The 21,072-nt window shown below is 39.4% G+C and overlaps 1 protein-coding gene across 4 annotated transcripts in view; it reads left to right on the top strand.

The window, feature by feature from the left end:
* Positions 1-14,219, top strand: part of ropn1l (rhophilin associated tail protein 1-like) — an 80,991-nt gene extending 66,772 nt beyond the window's left edge. For 2 of the 4 annotated variants that reach the window (XM_069906879.1, XM_069906899.1), the window contains one exon: positions 13,994-14,219. In XM_069906879.1, the coding sequence (XP_069762980.1) occupies positions 13,994-14,050 (57 nt within the window). In that variant the 3' untranslated portion in view covers positions 14,051-14,219. Of the gene's footprint in view, positions 1-1,363; positions 9,278-13,993 lie in introns of those variants that run through there. The other 2 variants (XR_011347559.1, XR_011347552.1) reach the window with 2 other exon arrangements.
* The last annotated feature ends 6,853 nt before the right edge of the window (positions 14,220-21,072 follow it).

The raw sequence follows: 21,072 nt of genomic DNA on the forward strand, positions 1-21,072 counted from the left end.
CCATTGCAGGCAAAATCTTCGCTAGGATTCTACTAAATAGAATAATACCTAGTGTCGCTGAGAATATTCTCCCAGAATCACAGTGCGGCTTTCGCGCTAACAGAGGAACCACTGACATGGTCTTTGCCCTCAGACAGCTCCAAGAAAAGTGTAGAGAACAAAACAAAGGACTCTACATCACCTTTGTTGACCTCACCAAAGCCTTCGACACCGTGAGCAGGAAAGGGCTTTGGCAAATACTAGAGCGCATCGGATGTCCCCCAAAGTTCCTCAACATGATTATCCAACTGCACGAAAACCAACAAGGTCGGGTCAGATACAGCAATGAGCTCTCTGAACCCTTCTCCATTAACAATGGCGTGAAGCAAGGCTGTGTTCTCGCACCAACCCTCTTTTCAATCTTCTTCAGCATGATGCTGAACCAAGCCATGAAAGACCCCAACAATGAAGACGCTGTTTACATCCGGTACCGCACGGATGGCAGTCTCTTCAATCTGAGGCGCCTGCAAGCTCACACCAAGACACAAGAGAAACTTCTCCGTGAACTACTCTTTGCAGATGATGCCGCTTTAGTTGCCCATTCAGAGCCAGCTCTTCAGCGCTTGACGTCCTGCTTTGCGGAAACTGCCAAAATGTTTGGCCTGGAAGTCAGCCTGAAGAAAACTGAGGTCCTCCATCAGCCAGCTCCCCACCATGAATACCAGCCCCCCCACATCTCCATCGGGCACACAAAACTCAAAACGGTCAACCAGTTTACCTATCTCGGCTGCACCATTTCATCAGATGCAAGGATCGACAATGAGATAGACAACAGACTCGCCAAGGCAAATAGCGCCTTTGGAAGACTACACAAAAGAGTCTGGAAAAACAACCAACTGAAAAACCTCACAAAGATAAGCGTATACAGAGCCGTTGTCATACCCACACTCCTGTTCGGCTCCGAATCATGGGTCCTCTACCGGCACCACCTACGGCTCCTAGAACGCTTCCACCAGCGTTGTCTCCGCTCCATCCTCAACATCCATTGGAGCGCTCACACCCCTAACGTCGAGGTACTCGAGATGGCAGAGGACGACAGCATCGAGTCCATGCTGCTGAAGATCCAGCTGCGCTGGATGGGTCACGTCTCCAGAATGGAGGACCATCGCCTTCCCAAGATCGTATTATATGGCGAGCTCTCCACTGGCCACCGTGACAGAGGTGCACCAAAGAAAAGGTACAAGGACTGCCTAAAGAAATCTCTTGGTGCCTGCCACATTGACCACCGCCAGTGGGCTGATAACGCCTCAAACCGTGCATCTTGGCGCCTCACAGTTTGGCGGGCAGCAGCCTCCTTTGAAGAAGACCGCAGAGCCCACCTCACTGACAAAAGGCAAAGGAGGAAAAACCCAACACCCAACCCCAACCAACCAATTTTCCCTTGCAACCGCTGCAATCGTGTCTGCCTGTCCTGCATCGGACTGGTCAGCCACAAACGAGCCTGCAGCTGACGTGGACTTTTTACCCCCTCCATAAATCTTCGCCCGCGAAGCCAAGCCAAAGAAAAGAAAGAATGTATATCTAATGTCCTAACCTCATGTGGAACCTTGTCAAAGGCCTTATAAAGTCCATATACAGCTTTTCCTTCATCAACCTTCTTGGTAACTTCCTCGACAGACTTTACAAGATTTGTTAAACACTACTTACTGTGCACAAATCCATGCTGACTGTCCTTAATCAGCTGATGACGGTCCAAATAACTATATATCCTATCGCACAGAAATCCTTCAAATAATTTTACATACTAGGTAGTCATGTGATGGAGTAGTGGCTGGTGGAGGAATATCAGTCCTCTCCAGAAAAGAAGAAATAAAGTGAAGAAAATACAAAGTTCAAGAAATACAAAACATAACAAATAAAAGATAAAGTTGCAGAGAAAAGAAAGAAAATGGCACCTAAGAAGTAAAAAGTAAAAACAACGGGGAAAAAAGAAGAAAAGACACCGGAAGAGAAAGGAGAAGGCCTTACCTGCATGAAGAAACGGAGCCGTTGTGGAGAAGAGAGCCATTTTCCAAGGTTGGTGATGACCCCGCAGAGTCATGACCCCCCGGCCACTGGACTACAAAAATGGCTCTCTGAGCCAAACAAAAGTGCGCTTACTAAGGAGAAAGAGAACACCGATGGGAGGGGGCCTCAGCTGAGGAGCGGGCAAACACAACGCAACCAGCTGAGGGATACCCGACATCAGGGCTCTCAGCTGGAAGAAGAAGAAAGCGACAGGAAAGGGAGTGAAAGGAAAGAAGAGCAGCAGCAGGAGGCCCAACAGATGAGTAGCCCAGAAGAAGAGGACCAACAGCAAGAAGCCAAGCAAGAAGAAGCCCAGCAAAGTGAGGCAAGCAACTCATCAGGAAAGTCAGAAGAGACACAGATACAAGGAAGAGAAGAAGACACAAACACAGGTTCAGACACAGAAGAAGAGGAAGAAGAAGACCAAGATCTGCACAGAGAAATAGAAGGTAAAACAAATGGACAGAATATGAATAAAGTTTTTTTTCAAGAACAAATTAGAGCATTAAAAGCATGGTTGACATTGGAATTTAGTGAAATTAAAAGAAAAATGAAAAGTACAGAAGAAAAAGTGAATAGATTAGAGATGGTCATGACAGAATTAGGGAAAAGATTAGAAAATCTGGAAGAACGAGAAATGGCTGTAGAAATGGAAGTGAACGACTTAAGAAGAAAACTGGAAAAGAGTGACAAAAAAGTTAGAGACACAAGAGTTATTGGCTCAGAAAATTGAATTGTTGGAAAATTATAGTAGGCGAAACAACATAAAAATTGTGGGCCTAAAGGAAGATGAAGAAAACACAGGTATGAAGGAATTTATAAAAGAATGGATCCCAAAGGTCCTGGGAATGACAGAAATGCAGGAAGGAATGGAAATAGAAAGGGCACACAGAACACTAGTTCCGAAACCACAGTCACATCAAAAACCAAGATCCGTTTTAGTAAAATTTTGAGATATACAAGAGAAAATATACTGGAGCGGGCAAGGAATAAAATTAGAGAAGACAATAAACCATTGGAATACAAGGGTCAAAAAATATTTTTTTACCCAGACATAAGTTTTGAACTCTTAAAGAAGAGGAAGGAGTTTAATACAGCAAAATCGATCCTATGGAAAAAAGGTTATAAATTTATGTTAAGACATCCAGCTATGCTTAAAATATTTATCCCCGGGGAGAAAAACAGACTGTTCTCGGATCCGGAGGAAGCACAAGAATTTGCAGAACGCCTGCAGGACAGAAGGGGAGATGAAGAGTTGTAACAAGAATGAAGGACAGCGATAAAATATATATAAAGATGTAAAAATAATGTATATGTAAGAACTAAAGAAGGGAAAGAGAAGGAAATAAAGGAAGTAAGGGGGATAAAAAGAGGGTGAACTCTGTTATATATGTAAAAAAAAGTTTTTCTGTGGGGGGGTTGGGTAGAACTGGACAAAAGACTAGCAAAAAGAATAAAGTGGCTAAACTTATGGTTAAATCAATGCAGGAAATGAAACTTATGGATATATGGAGGAGGCAGCACCCAAGAGAGAAGGAATACTCACATTATTCGAGTAGGCATACAACATTCTCAAGGATTGATATGTTTTTGTTGTCAGCCCATATTCAAGGGAGAGTTAGGAAAACTGAATATAAAGCTAGATTGCTATCTGATCATTCACCCCTGTTATTAGCAATAGAACTGGAGGACATCCCACCAGGAACATATAGATGGAGGTTAAACTCCATGCTACTTAAAAGACAGGAATTTAGCGAGTTTATTGAACGCCAAATTAAAACGTTCTTTGAAATAAATACGGAATCAGTGAAATACAAATTTATATTATGGGATGCAATGAAAACTTTCATTAGAGGGCAGATAATAAGTTATGTAACTAAGATGAAAAAGGACTACAATCGGGAAATAGAACAGTTGGAAAGGGAGATAGTAAGTACAGAAAAGGAACTAGCAACAAGGGATGATATAACAAAAAGAAGAGACTTAGCAGACAAAAAAATAAAATATGAAACATTACAAATGTACAAGGTGGAGAAGAACATAATGAAAATAAAGCAAAAGTATTATGAACTGGGAGAAAAAACACACAAAATATTAGCCTGGCAACTTAAAACAGAACAAGCTAAAAAAAACTGTATTGGCATCAAGGAAAAAGGACAAACAAATTATATATAATCCAATGGAGATTAATGAGAACTTTAAGGAATTTTATGAACAAATATACCAAACTGAGAATGAGGGGAAAGAGGATAAAATAGAAGAGTTTTTAGCTAAAATTGAACTGTCGAAATTGCAAGAAGAGGAACAACACAAACTGATAAAACCATTTAAAATAGAGGAAGTACAGGATATATTAAAAAAACTGCCGAACAATAAAATGTCTGGAGAGGATGGATTCCCAATAGAATTCTATAAAATATTTAAAGAGTTATTAATTCCTCCTCTCCTGGAAGTAATGAACCAGATAGAAGAAACACAAAACTTGCCAGATTCATGTAAGACCAATAATTACAGTAATACCAAAGACGGGGAAGGATCCAGTAACATCAGCATCACATAGACCAATATCTCCACTTAATTCAGATTATAAGCAAAATTATGAGCAAACAGATTGGTCGACTGTGTACCAAAAATAATAAAACAAGATCAAACTGGATTTATTAAGAAAAGGCAAACAGCGGATAATGTCTGTAAATTTATTAATTTAATTCATGCAGTTCAAGAAAATAAGATGCCAACAGTGGCTGTTGCTTTAGATGCAGAAAAAGCCTTTGACAGGGTAGAATGGAATTATTTATTCAAAGTATTACAGAGGTTCAATCTACCAGAAAAATATATTAATTGGAAATAATTTTACATACTACTGACGTCAGGCTCACTAGCCTATAATTGCCTGGTTTACTCTTGGAGCCCTTCTTAAACAGCAGGGCAACATGAGCTACCTTCTAATCCTCCAGCACCTCACCCATGACTAAGGAGATTTTGAATATATCTGCCAGGGGCCCTTCAATTTCAGCATTTATCTCCCTCAAGGTGTAGGGGAATAGCATCCGGTCTGGGGATTTGTCTACCTTTATTCATTGCAAGGCAGTAAGCTCCTCCTTCTCCTTAAACTCCATGACACTTCTATTTGCTTCCCTTCCATCATTATTCACTCGGCCAGTTTCCTGCTTAAATACCAATGCAAAAAAATTGTTTAAGATCTCCTCCATTTTATGAGGCTGCACACCTAGTTGACCACTCTGATTTTTGTCCCTTACTATCCTTCTACTTTGAATATATGTAAAAGCCCTTTAGATTTTCCTTCACATTATCTGCCAAAGCATCTTCTTGTCTTGTTTTTGCTTTCCTAATTTCCTTTTTAAGCATTCTCTTACATTTTCTGTATTCTGCAAGTAGCTCATTTTCTCCTTGTTGTCTATACCGCATATATAGCCCCTTCTTTTTCTTAACCAATTCTCCAATAGCCCTTGAAAACCAAGATTCCCTATGTCTGTTAACTTTGCCCTTATTCCTGGTAGAAACATACAATCTCTGCGCTCTCAGAATTTCATCCTTGAAGGCCTTCCACCTGCTGGATGTATCCTTACCAGAAAATAACATATTCCAATGGACTCTTCCGAGATCCTTCCTCATTTCCTCAAAATTGGCCTTTCTCCAATTCAGAACCTCGAGGACCAGACCTATCCTTCTCCATAATTAACTTGAAACTAATGATATTATGATCACTGGATCCAAAATGCTCACCTACACATACTTCTGCCACCTAATTGACCTGGTTCCCTAACCTTGAATAAAATCTGAAATGTGCACTTTAATTACACATGAATTGTTTGATTACAAATGTAAAACTGTAGAGCGCAGGGGCACAAAAGAAAGAATGTGTCTTTGTCCCAACTGTGCCCTAAATTTGCAAAACAAATTTTCAGGAAAATCTTCCCAATTGTATTCATTCCCTACTCCACATATAATAATTTTCGTCTGATCACATGCCTATTGGAAATGCATACATAAACATATCACACCACTCATAACAGTCATCTATGCAATTTTGACCTTGACTCCAACCTGTTCTGCAGGGATGTTCATATGTTTGAATTATGGTTTCCAAGCTCGTGGTATATTATATGGTTTCACTGCATATCATGTAGTTTGTATGTCCTCCCCATGACCGTGTGTGTGTTTTTTGCTGGGTGGTCAGTTTCTTCCCGCATTCCCCGCATACAGATTAATTCGCATGGTGTAATTGGGCAGTGGTCTGTGCTGTGCCTCTAAATTTAAAATTAAAAAAATAAATCAATTTGTCACATAAAAAGGACTCCATGTATAGTATAGCCTTAAAAAAATTATAATTGCAGTGCAACTTGCATAGTTATTCCCTGGTCTCTCAACTCACTTCACCTGTAAATGATTTGGTTTTAAGTGCATTGCTGCAGGATATTGAACAGCTCAAATAAATATTAATTGGCATGTAAAAATAGTTTTCAATATTAGTTTACTATTGTGTTAACTATTATTTTGAGTATACTTTATAGAATATGCATTATAAGAATTTATTTAAATCACTGAGGTTCACGTTAATGAGATGCTGTTTTTGTTCACTTTGCTTCCTGTTAAAGGTGTGTAAAACAAAAAAAAACCCCCAGAAGGTCAAAATAACTTACCTGAATTTTGCATAGGCATGATTGTGCATGTTTGCAAGTCTTAAGACCCTAACCACTGTGGTGATTGAATTAGTTGGTCATCTATGAGTTTAATCCTGTGAGATTTCATCTTCATTTTCTGTTTTATTGCACATTATTATGCTTTTACTTTGTAAAAACAAATTCACACGTGGAAAGATTTTTCATTCTTTTCTATCTCTTCCAACCTATCTAATATAGCTGATCAAACACAGCTTTGGAATGTTGGGAAAGAAAGTAGGAAAGTGCCAGCAGAAAGACGAGCGCACACGTGTTCTACATTTTGGATGTCAAGGCCTTTTCTTCTTTTAGTAAGGGTCAATTTGAGTACCATCCACTTGCTTTGATGTGGAAATTGGTACATTTAAGGTTGGTAAATGGAGGTGACAATCATTTGGTTAGCTTTAACCACAATGGTCAAAGTTTTTCATTCTCTTTGGAGCTATATTCATTGATGCAAGCACGGACCATTCTTCAGTATCTTCTGATTTTGTAACATTGATATTTAAAGTTAAAATCTTTATAAAATATATATCTCTTAGTAAAGTTCATTTTTATGGGTTTAGATATAGGGACTCAAACACAAATCATTCTTTGAGATGGCAGATGGCAAGCCATTTGCAAAAACGAAAAGGCTGTTAACATATTGTTCTGCTAGAAGCTTATTTGCTTGAAAGGACTGCTAATTCAGAACTGCAAAAAGTCATGGAAGTTTTGTTACCGTTCTCCATTGAGAACTCAATAGGTGTTTGCTGGAGAAACAGCTGTATATGCAAGAAAGCCATTTTCTGGTTGAACTGTGCAGTTGGATCAGAGCCTGGTCCACAAAATTCTGGAAGAAATGCTTTTTAGCATATAGATGTGAAAGACTTCAAAGTCAGAAATAATGTCACATGCCATGTAATGAGACATTTAGGAGAAACATATTACTGAACAAGAGGCATTTTGAGACCAGAAGTTGACCACCCTGTGGGGAAGACAGGATTGAAGATACAGTAGCCAGAATAGGTACTGTTACATGTTAGTCGTGGTCAAAGGAGAACACAGAATAAGTGGATTTTGAATGCAGAAGACTACTTCTGATTTCTCCTTGTGTCCAGAGAAATGGTCAATTGATTAAAAAAGCAAAAGTAATGTTGTATTTGAAACATAAGTTACTTAGTTCAGCCTTTGATTAGCTTTGTGAAATCATCATGGAAGAAAATAGCCACTTCGCTGCCTCTTTGAAAAGAGGACAGATTCATCATGTGCACCACAGATTCCGAAATCTCCATGCAAAAGTGGAAAAATCACTCGTATGAATAAACACTGCTCTGAACACAACTCTACAAGAAATGTGTGAGTTATAAAGAGGTCTGATGACTTGATGCTTCAAAATACTTCACAATTGCTTTTGAGCAACAGTTTAAAGAAATCTGATGCTTCACACTTACTTCATAATTGCTTTTGAACAGAGGTAAAGGTTTCGAGTTTCAACACAAAGGCTTTCTGAGACTGAACTTTAAAATCATCTCTTCATAATTATAGCTGAACTGTTATGGTTTTGGTTTTGCCACACACACAAATTTGCGCACTAGAGGGGTTAAATTAGAGTAAAGTTTAGAGTTAAGAGGTGTTATGTTATTAATAATTAGTAATAAAAAATATTGTTTTTGAAAATACCATTGTCTGTGATATATTCTCATTGGTGTTGATTTAGTATGTAATATATAAACTCATGGTTTTGCTGGTTATTTACAGCCATAAAGTTCGACAGCACAGAAAATGACCCTTTGACCTATCATACCCATGCTAATCCCATTTGTTTGGTGGTTAAAAGCTATGAATATTTAACAAAAAGTACCTTGGGTTCTCCAGGTGCTCCATACCTTGAAAATTTTGCTTGGGATTCCCATTAGTTCCTCTACAGTGTCTTACAATCATATAGTTACTAGTGTAATCACACCTTCCAGCACTCACAGGGGCTTGCATGGAATTGGGGAGTAAAGATTTGGGAGGAGGGGAAGACCTCATTGCAAAAGAGCACATGGATGAAGTGCACTGGCCAGAGCTAATTGCTTCAGAATGAATTTGTCATTCCTAGATGCATTTTGCAATTGGTTACATTTTTATTTGTATGTTTACAGATTGATAATTTTTCTATTGTAGAATAACAGCTCCACATGTGTGAACATTTAATACTACCTGGTTCAGTCTGTCACAGAAACTCAATATCTGGTCAAATTCTGCACCTGCACTGCTTGCTTCTCTCCATTTAAATATAAGGTGAATACCCCTCAACTTCACCAGATAGTCCCATTAGGTCATATGCTTTGAAATCCACTGAAGCCTGAAATGATCCAGAGGTGAAATTCTGAGTCATTACACCCATTATCACCATGGAGCTCTGCCTACATAGCAACTGTAAACATGTATTTTGTTTGTTTTAACTAAGCTTCAGAAACCCTCATGTTGAGATAGGGGCTGTTTCTTGAAGACTACTGAGTGTTAGACTGTCCTGACAGCAGTCCTTCTCTACGCCTTAACTTCTGCTCATTCTTGTATAACAGGTCAGTTTTAAAACATCCACATTTTGCCAAAAAAAAGTCTTTATCTCTTCAGGACAATTGTCAGTATGTGTGTCAAATCGATGTCCACACACTCTTCATGCATGCAGGAGGTGTGAGTAACTGAACTGCGTGATCACTTGTTGTGAGCTGTGTAAAATTGTTACAATGTTGCGACCAATTGGTAACTCAGTTCCCATATAATTGGGACGACTCAATCAATTTTTAAGACTTCTAATTTTCAGTTCACTCAATGAATGAGTTAGATGGGAGAGTTGTCTTATGAATCTTTCATTCTTAAAGTAGTTAATCTTTAAATATTTAGCTCAGTTATTATAAATATCACAGCTCAATATAAACAGTTGGCATTTGAAAATTCTTCATGTAGACACTAGACCAGTTTTTTTTATATAGCATATAAATTTTTCAACTATTAATTTTGCTTTTCAAAGTTAATTTAAGGACTTATTCATAATCACACAGTTACATTTAAGCTAACAGTTGCTATTTATTGTTCTCCATTAGCCCAACCACATTTTTATGTGACTGCTATTTTCAATTAGCAAAGATAATTTGTCAAGAGAATTGATTACAACAATTGGCTTTCTTCTTCTACTGATTATTTAAAGTATTTTTGATCAATAAATTAATCTCTAAAGCTGGGGTGGGGGGGGGGGGGTTCTCTTTTGTTTTGTACTTTTTCCTCCATACTTTATTATTTCAACATGTTCCAAGGACAGCATCCGGTCTGGACAGAGAACCTGACCGAGTACTGAAAACTAGTGCTAACCAACTGGCCGATATATTCACGGATATCTACAACTTCTCACTCTGACAGCGTGATACCCACCTGTTTCAAATAGCCTCAATCGTACTGGTGCCCAGAGGCATGTGGTAATCTGCTGAAATGAGTTTTGTGAAGCTGGTGTTGAAGCATATCAGCTCCTATCTGAGTGGCGACATGGATCCGTTCCAATTTGCCTGCCGCAGCAACAGGTCTACGGCAGACACCAACTCACTAGGTCTACACAAAACCCTGGAACACTCAGACAGCAAAGATGCATACATCAGGATGTTCTTTATTGACTACAGTCTGGCTTTCAACTCCATTATCCCCTCAAAATTGTTTAGTAAACTCGAAAATCTGTGGTTCAATACGCCACAGTGTAAATGGATCCTATATTTCCTCACCTTCAGATACTGATCAGTGCAAATAAGCAAGAACATCTCCTCCACAATCTCCATCAGCATTGGAGCACCATCGGGCTGCGCTCTTAGCCCCCTACTCTACTTGTTTTATACCTCTGACTGCGTGGCTCATAACACCATCTACAAATTTGCTGAAGATACCATAGTGGTGGGCTGTATAAAAAGGGGTGATGAGTCAGCATACAGGAGGGAGTTTGAAAACTTGGCTAAATGGTGTACTAACAAGAACCTCCCATTCAATGTAACCAAAACCAAGGAGCTGACTTTAGGAAGGGAAAACCAGAGATGCACAATCTAGTGATCATTGGGGGACCAGAGGGGGAGAGGATGAGCAAATTTAAATTCCTGAGTGTCACTATCTCAGAGGATCTTTCCTGGACCCCACAAAGTCATGTCATTGTGAAGAAAGCATGTCAGTACTACCTCAGGAGATTGCAGAGGTTCAGTATGACCATCTGCATCACGGCCTGGTATGGGGGTACCAATACCTCTGAGCGAAAGCCCTGCAAAAGGTAGTGAAAAGAGTCCAGTACATCACAGACAAAACTCTGCCCACCATTGAGAAAATCTACATTGAAAGCTAGCATTGGAGAGCTATCATCAAGGATCCACACCACCCAAGATGTGCTCTGTTCTCGCTGCCGCCATCAGGAAGGAGGTATAGGGGCCAGAAGAGTCGTACCACCAGGTTCAGCAAAAGTTGCTACCCCTCCATCATTAGACTCCTAAACAACAAACTCAACCAGAGATGCATTTAAAGACTTATTGATTACTGTATTGCACAGTCAGTTTGCTTACATTTCTTTCTTTTGTATACATATCTTTTTCTCTTGAGCACAGTTTACAGTTACCGATGGGTAGAAATTCTGCCTGGTCCCTAGGAAAAAGAATCTCAGGGTTGTATGTGATGTCATGTATGTACTCGAACAATAAATTTGAACTTTGTGTCCTGGCAGCAGTGTTAGAAAGTCATGAGTCGTGTCTTCGGTTGATGACTTTTCATCTGAAATTCATTAAACGGAACCATTAAGACGGTTTCTCTCTCTACAGTTACAACCTGCCTGCTGGGTTTATTTATTTTCAGCATTTTATGATTTTTAATCTTATGGATTGGTTCAAGTTCAACTTTATTTCATTCGATTGTACAAGTATAACCTGATAAACCAATGTTCTCTGGTCTTCAGTACAAAAAACACATAAACAAATGAAACTTATGGTACGTACTTACACAAAAATAAATACATATTGTGAAATAAATTATAGAGTCTTGAAGAGTTAGGGTAGGCAGTTCATCAATTGTTCAGCATTTTCACTGCCCATGGGAAGAAGCTGTTTCTCAGCCTGATGGTTCTGGCTCTGACACTCCTGTATCTCTTCCCCGACAGGAGTAGCAGATTCACTGTCTTCTCCAAAAGGAGCTGAACTTTAGCTTCTTTTGGGGACAGAAAGATATTCGCTAATTTGGGGGAGCTTAAAAGTTTCTCTTTTTGTAGGTATTGTCAGGGGCCTTTTTAACCCAGACACTACATTAGCATACCTTGCTTTCATCGTTCAAGCCCCAAGGTTGGGTTGTTATCTTGCAATGTGACACTGGTTAGACTACACTTCAAGTGTTGTGTACAGGCTAGGGAGGATGTGGTTTTGCTGGAGGGAATGTAGAGATGATTTCACCAGGATGTTGCCAGGACTGGAGGGGTTTAGTTATCAGGAGAATTTGGATAGGTCGGGCTTGTTTACCCTGGAGGCTGTGATTGATGTACATAAAATTATGAGAGACACACGGAACATAGCCATAATATTTTTCCCATGGCCAAGGTATCAAAACAGATAGCATCTGTTTAAAGAGAGAGTAAAGGGTTTTGAAAGGGATATAAGGGAAAAGTTATTTAAACAAGATTTGTTTATATCTGTACTTGCTGTCAGAGGGGGTGAGAGTCAATTAGACAAGCAGTTTAATAGGCAAGGTAAAGAAGGTACAGACCAAATGCACGCAAGTGGGATTAGACAGAGGTTAAAAAGTCCGCATGGACATGGCAGGCCTAAGAGTCCGTTTTTAAACCATGCTATTCTATGATCTTATGACTATTGTTTCTATCTTTCTCAACTAGTTAACTTGATTTGGTGTGATGAATGCAATAGTTGTTCACTGCCATGACATTTATATTTTTGAAACATTTAAAATAAATGAACTTTTATGCCTAACATAATTGTTGGCCAGGTCATGCAAAAGAGTCTTTTCCTGATGATGGGAAGAAGTTTGCAGTATGAAAGAAAAGCCATGACGAAGTTGTGTAGAAATCAATGGTAGAAAATTTGCCTCTTGGTTCAGTGCTGGTTCAAGGACAGAAGTAAACCGTGAAAAATGGTACGCGTATATTACAGCATGGCTGGTGAAGGCCTGCTGATTTTCTGTTTGTCTGGGAGGCCCAACTTTAGATTGCACTTTCCAGTCTGATTTCTGGGATGACGGGCAAATAATGGTGACATGGTTGCCATAGCGATTAGTGCAGCACCTTTACAGCGCCAGCTATTGAGACCGGGGGTTCATAAGTTTGTACGTTCTTCCTGTGTCCGCGTGAGTTTTCCCTGGAGGCGCTGGTTTCCTCCCACCGTTCGAAACTTACCGGGGTGTAGGTTTATTGGATATAATTGGGCAGCACAGACTCGTGGGCTGAAATGGCCTGTATGTCTAAATTTTAAAAAAATTAAAAATTTTAATAATGAGCTGCCTGGAGGAACTTCTGCAAGTTAAATTAATACATTTCAATATCATCAGCCATGAAACGACTAGATTTTATTAAAATCCCGTCTTGTTCACTAATGTCCTTGATGGGTAGAAATCTGCCATCTGTACAGTCTGGCCTATTGTTGGCTCTTAATTGCCTCCTCAGTTCAGAGAATTTAGGTTCTGGACAAAATGCCAGCGACACTAGTGATGACCACCTTCTGTGAATGAATAATAAATATGGTGCAAGAGCACGAGTGAATTTCAGGAAAGTACACATCACATTTCAACGAAGTTGATTATCCCTATGGGAATAATTAGGTTTCCATTCTTGAAGAAGGGCTCAGGCCCGAAATGTCAGCAATATATCTTTACCTCCTCTGGACGCAGCAAGACCTGCTGAGCTCCTCCAGCATTTCTGTGTTTTCATTGCAATCACAACGTCTGCAGACTTTTTCATTCAAGTTACCTTAACTGCTTTGAATGTCCAGTCTTTGTTGTGACACCATTTTATCCCTTCTTATTATTAAAAAAAACACAGAAACAAACCTGAGAAAATGTGTTGGTAATCGCAAAATACAGAAAATTATTATTTATTTGTTCTTTCATAATTAAAAAAAATTAGAATATCTTTAATTGGTATTTTTCTATGGAAAATTAATAATATGTAAAATGCAGGAAATTTGGGAAATAGTATTCAGATGAAATAGTTTAAGGTGGGTTTTACATTAAATGGAAGAACTCAGCATTTTTATCACAACCAACTTCTTGTAACTTTATTTTAGAGAACGACAAGGTGGATTGATACAACCCAGAAACTTCAAACACTTCCAAAAGGCTAAAGATCAAAAAGAAAATGAAACACCTTAACTCTGTTTGTTTCCTCAAGATCAAGTTTTAAACTATTGAACAAAAGAATATAATGCACACAGAGTACAAGCAACATCCTTCTTAAACTCTTCATTTACTGTGATTTTTACAATGCTTAATAAAGTTCAACTTTTCCCAAGGCTTCTTTTTGCTATTATTTGATATGACGATTAAAAGTAATGCATTTGAAGGAAAGCACTTATGGCTATTCTGAGGCCCCCTTTCAAGCAATACAAAAATGCACATGTAAGGGAATCCAACTTGAATGCTCAAAATTGTAAGATGGTCAATACTAAGTGAAAAATAAATAAAATTTGAAAGAGACCTCTGTATCCAGAAAGTTGTGGGAAGGTAAGCTTGCTATCATGAAATGATTGATTTTGCCATTAAACAGAAATCAGAATTCCTCATTTATCCAAAAATATTTCGGAGCCGAACTGACCGGGGACGCCAGGCTGCCGGCAGTAGCATGGACCTTGGCTTCCCAGCGTCATTGGGGACCTTGGGCTCCTGGCAGCAGCACACACTTCAAGTTCCCGGGCACGAGCAGGAACCCTGGGTCGCAGCATGAGCGGGGCCTTGGTGATCAACAGCGTCCAGCATTTTTTTGCGTTAGAATTAAGCATTATTTTAATGCTGAAAAAGCCTTATCTTCTTCTTGTTTGTTGTTTAAACACTGTTACAAGTGATTTGCTGTTGCTACTGGGCTGTTTTTAAAAAATAACCAGTTCTCCGAAAAAAAATTATTTGACATAGGCCCGTTCCTGACCATTTCGGATGATCAGAGTTCTTCTGTAGTTTATTGGCATATACATGGGAAAATTCTTATTTGCTGTAGTCAAATGGAACCTTATAATGATGGAGTTATGGAAGGAGGAGTGAAGAAGTCTTGTGAATAGTCCAGGTGCGCTGAATCGCTTATGTTTTTTTTTTGTTGTAAACTCCATGTTTATCTAGCCTTGGACTACAAGACTGCTGGTTTGTGATGAAATATTCAACTTTGATGTTTAGATGTAAGGGAATGATGCACTAATTAAAACATTTGCTACTGACTCCTTCAGGCATCTAACTTTTAAATTACCTTATAAAAATAGATAACTAAACACAGTTTGTGGCCTATCCATTGTGATTTTTATAGAAGAGCTTGATTGAAATTTTTAATAGATTTTAAGTGTTGAAAAATTCTTCAGCTTGCACAGATGAAAAAAGAATAGCATCTTGAAAGTAGGGGGGGGGGGGGGGGGGAAGACATGGCATATTGTTTTACCTACATCCTCAACATTTCCTTCTGAACACTGAGGCTATTTAATTTGTAACTTCTTTGTGCATTTCTTTGACCCACGTATATAAAAAAATTATGTATTGTTGCTTGCAGTGCGGCACATCCGGAACAATTATCCTGCAACTTGAGAGTTTCCATTCCATTACACTTTTCACCAGTGGGAACCAGCATCTTCTCTTCATGTTCTGTAACTTTTTTCCAGACACCGAAGAGCACACAACCGTCCAATGCCTATTGAGTAGCATGTCACCTCCATGGGCATGACATTTCAGCATTTTTGTGAAAATTCATGTCGGTTTCAACCAAGCAGGCAGGGTAATTGTATACAGGAATTGTACTGCCTTAATTATCTCATAGTGTATTCTTAATTCCTCTTGTTTTGCAATAATTATTTCCTGATCTCAACTAAATCCAATCAACCATTAACCATTTAAAATTATGAGGGGGGAGTGGCTTTTTCCACTGAGATACAAACCAGAGGACGAAGGTTAAGGGAACATGAGAAGGAGCTTCTTCACACAGAGTGGTGGTGGGAGTGTGGGACGAGCTTCCAGCTGAAGTGGTGAATGCGGGCGCAATTTTAACATTTAAGAAGAATTTGGGCAGGTCCATGGATGGGAGAGGTATGGAAAGCAATGGACTGGGTGCAGGTCAGTGGGACTAAGAAAAAAAAAATGATTTGACACAGACAAAAAGGGCCAAATGACCTGTTTCTATCCTATAATGTTCTATGGTTTCATTATGATTAAATAACGTGCCAAACAAGCTGATTATTGTTGGCTGATTCATTTTACTAAAAGGTCAAGTTGCTAAATACTGAGTGTAGTCCATATTAAATATACAATGTCCCCTTCTAAGATAGTTTTAATATTTCTGCCTTCCCATTTTGACCATGATTAACCTGCTATGACATGCAGCACAATATATAACACTGCAGTAATATAATCTTAATATTGGTTTTACACTGTGCAGTGACTTGAGTGGAGATATTGAGCAGCAGAGATGAAACCAAATGGCACCATAATTTGTTTATATCAGGGGCAGAGCTTCCTAACTAATTTTTTTTTTAATTTTTAATTTTTCACACTATAAACCATACTGACCAAAATACATAGACATTTTTCTCTTGAATATATACAGTGTCATTTTCTCCCTTTTTCCCCCTCCCTCTCCCCCCCCTTCCCATTTATTCAAAGTTCAATCTTTAAGATACATTAAACCTATTAAATAATCTCGTCACTTAATAAAAATAAACAGAAATTTTTATCTTTTATTTTTATATATTGAGTCAGTTCATTTCGTTGTCGTCTCCTTCTGTCATTTTAGGTGGTGGAGGTCCATGGTAGGATTTCTCTATTGTATTTCATGTATGGTTCCCATATTTGTTCGAATATTGCGATGTTATTTCTTAAATTATATGTTATTTTTTTCTAATGGAATACATTTATTTATTTCTATGTACCATTGTTGTATTCTCAAGTTGTCTTCTAATTTCCAGGTTGACATAATACATTTTTTTGCTACAGCTAGGGCTATCATAATAAATCTTTTCTGTGCTCCATTCAAATCGAGTCTAAATTCTTTATTTCTTAAATTACTTAGAAGGAAGATCACTGGGTTGATGTTGGTTTAATCATAAAAGCTCGGAGCAAAGAAGGCTTATTGGCCCTTCAAGCCTCTGCCCTTTATCATGACCAATCTTCTACACCAGCTCCATTTTGATTCATCCTTGATACTTAGACATACAGGATATTGAATTCTGTTTTGTCTTGACTGACAAAACAGTGGAGAATTCTGAAGATTCAGCATCCACCTGGTGATATTTTTCCTCACCTGAGTCCCAAATCCCTTATTTCTGAGCTCAGCAGAGTCTTTGATCAAAGGTCCTGACCCAAAATATTGACCATTCATCCAGCAGCTCGTTGTTTATTCATCATCTCAGTTGGTGGAATCTTTTTGGCACACAGTGACCATTATATGTCTCTCTGATCTGATCTACCAGGAGACTTGTGAAGTGCTGAAGGTCTTTCTGGAGAATGCAGCCACTTGCAATGACCACAGCAAGCACAAAGTGGTGACTGTTGTGGATATGGTGCACACTTTGAAAGCGCATGCATTCAATTGGCACAAGAGCAGACGATAGAATTCAAATTAAGCTCTTAACTTTGTCAACTCATTAGTAAGACCCGGATTTACAGTTTAATTTTGTTTCCAAAAGCAATCCTTTTGACCAAGCTGAGATTGACTGGCACTCAACAACACCCTACTGATATGCCAGTATAATTCTCACTCATGCTGAGGCTGCAAGCAGTTACCAGTAAGTGGCCAACTGTTCTCAATTTGGTTTATTTCTAAATGTGCATGATACATTTTATTCTCTAATTCAAAATTCATTAATTTATTGCCTGTTTTTCTTTCACCCTTGGGACTTATTTTCTTAGAACCTCTCTCCCTATACCTCCACCAGTTACTTGGACTTTATTCACTATTATTATGTTTGAACCATCTTGTTCCTACTTTCACTGTAATATTTTATATACAATCTCTTTTCTAATGTTGATATTGTGCAAACCACTTTTTTTTAAACATTGGGACTTTCTGTCCCAGTTTTGATCACTCATGAATGAGTCAGAAATGAAGTGGGGCTTTGGAAGTTCAGTGTAGAACATAAAGTCCATTGTGGACCAATTGAAATGAAAGATTTGTTTCTATGCTGTAGTTGTACTTAAATTTCTCTCTACTATGTGCTGTTATGGTACCTTTTAGAGAATTTAAGCAATAGTAATCTGTTCAACACTTTTATTTTAATGTTTCTATAAATTAATATCATGTAGCACACACATATATCACTGAACAATTCATACACATAACCTCAAAAGAATGGGGAATTACATTCTGCCAGATTGCCTTAAAAAGAATTTCAAATAATTATTGACTGAAATGCAGACTATATGAATGCTGCTTTCAACTACATTGCATTTTCTTTTGTCACTTCTTGTTCTAAGACTGTCCTTAAGCACTTGATCCTCTTTAAGCTTCCTCTCATCTGTCAGTCAGCTATAAATGGCCCTTGCCATGATCTGGACTTAGGAACTTTCCCAACTAGGGATTCTGGAGCAAAACATGACAATGCTGGAAACAGAAAATGCAAATTTGTCAGCAACTGTGGCGAGAACTGGGTTAGCATGGGAAAAACATCTGCCCTGAAGACAATGCCAGTCTTACCCATGTATCCCCATGGAAGTTTCCATTACCAATACAAGCATTGTCGACAGTGGTGATTGTATTTCCAGTCCATCTGCTCCAGTGGACACCAAGCACAGCACAACCTGCTGCCCAGCCTGTGGTAGGTTGCATAAGCAAGGCAATCCCGTTCAAGTCATCATCACTACATGTCACTGTCTCAGAGAATGATATTATTTTAAATTTAGACATACAGCCCAGTAATAGGCCCCTTCAGCCCATGAGCCCGTGCCGCCCAGTTACACCCAATTATCATAAAATCCCCATATGTTTTGAAGGGTGGGAGGAAACCGAAGCCCAACAGGGTCCTGATCACTGGCGCTGTAACAACTGCCGCCCAAGTAGTTTGTTAGTTTTAATAATTTTTTATTGTACAGGTGTGCTTTTTAATTGTGAAGCATTCTAATGCTTTTAAACAATATTTTTATGGGTCTCAAGTTTTACTGATTGTGAACATCCAAGATACCCATATTCAAAAGAAGGACCATATTGACAGCTTTAAGAGCTCATAGGCCAGGGGATGGGGCCTCCACAGCTGTTCAAGTGGTTCTCTGAGATATTTTTTTGCCTCTTCCCAACTTTGAGCTTGCCTTTGTTTCTGTTTTCAAATAGATTTATAACTAAAAAGTTTAAAGTATTGCCATCTGCATCCAGAAGGCTCCCCAGGCCCTCCAGCACAATCATTAACAGAAGGCCTCAAGTAAATGTGCACACTGCTCCCCCTCTGGGGCACCCAAGCACAAATGTAACTTTGAAAGGGGGAGGCAGCCAGGATAACTGGGCCTTTTGGAGCCCACTATGAGCACATGTGAATGCTCTGCTTAGCCAGTGCAAGGAGCAGATCAGCCAGGCCACCTCTGTTCTGGATGAGCAAAGATTAGAAGCGTGGAGCTGACTGCCATGCCATATCTGAGCGTAAGGCAAGTAGGAAGTGTGCATGAATGGGGCAGATGGCATTTCTGAGTGGCGGCTCGGTCACAGGCTCACAAGCAGGGTTTCAATGATTAGTTCCAGCTGAGTAGGGGGCGTCAGTCCAATTCAGATTGCTTCACACCCTGATCTCCTGTCAACCAGCATCAGATCTCCTTGAGGCTTCAGCTACAAACTCTGGTACCGTGCAGGATCTTCCTCCTCTGTTATGCTAGGCCGTACCAAGGTGCTGGAAGCTAATCTCCTGAAGGGAGAAAATGCCATAGACAAACAGACACTCCAAGGGATGGGTGGTTGGCAACGAGAGCAATAAATTATATTCCCCAGTGGTTTCAGCTTAAATGAGAACTGGAAAAAGTTGGATTCAAAAAAACCTTTAGGTTAAAGAGAAAGGGTTGAGAGAACACAAAGGAAGTCAGTTTGCTTTTTTAAATTTAAATTTAGACATACAGAATGGTAACAGGCCCACAAGCCCATGCCGTCCAATTATACCCAATTAACCTACAACTCCCGTACATTTTGGAGGCTGGGAGGATACCGGAGAGCCCGGAGATAAACACCAACACAAGGAGAACATACAAACTCCTTATGGCCAGTGCCAGATTGGAACCCCAGTCACTGTCATACTGCTACGGTAACCATGTAGCCCAGATTCCGCATCTGAAACCTCGTGTCTCCATCCACCAAGACATTGCAGGGGTAGGTGGGCTTGTTTCCTTTGAGCAAAGAAGGTTAAGAAGGGACTGGAGAGCGGTATACAAATTATGAGGGTCATAGATAAGGTGGCTACGAGAAAGAATTTCCCCAAAACTAGAAGGAGTAGGTTTAGAATCCGAGGAAGAACAGCAGGTTGGTTGAAAGCTGGAACATATCTGAGTGTGTGGTGGGGGCAGATTCTCCCCCAACACCTGAGATGCCCAAATGGAATTAGCATAGATGGATCCCTGATGATCACTATGGCCAGAACCTATTTCTTTGTTGTATGACTAACTTTCAGTAATCCCAATTATAGATTCCAATCAATCTCTACATAAATAAATATTTCTCCCATATTTCATCCTGAATATTTTTACAATTTTATATTCATGACTTTCAGTATTGATGCTCCACAATTAGTCAGCAGAAGGAGGTGTAAGGTGTTCCTTTCGTCCAATAGCCTGCAGGTCACCCTTGGGCAAGGTGTAGTACCCATTTAGCTTCCCAATCAGGGTCATGTGAAGCCATGAGTTGCAGATGGTGGATGGTTTTTACAAGCAGATTCTACACATTGGAATTTATGGTTGTAAAACTAAAAATCACTGGGCAGACGAATCTGCTGATCAATGGGCAGGGGTTACCCATCCAGCGTGGACACTGTAACTGAAGAAGACAACAGGAAGTCACTTCAATATCTTTCCATTCTATAATCATGAACTCAACATCGACTACAATCTCACCTCAAAGATGGAGCCTTCACCGAAGGAGAACGACTACAATTCTGAGGGTCAGAGATCATGATGGATGGAGAGATGTGGTCACCTACGCCAAAGAGCAGGGCAC

Source organism: Narcine bancroftii, chromosome 1 (genome assembly GCF_036971445.1).
Source record: "Narcine bancroftii isolate sNarBan1 chromosome 1, sNarBan1.hap1, whole genome shotgun sequence".
Classification (NCBI taxonomy): domain Eukaryota; kingdom Metazoa; phylum Chordata; class Chondrichthyes; order Torpediniformes; family Narcinidae; genus Narcine; species Narcine bancroftii.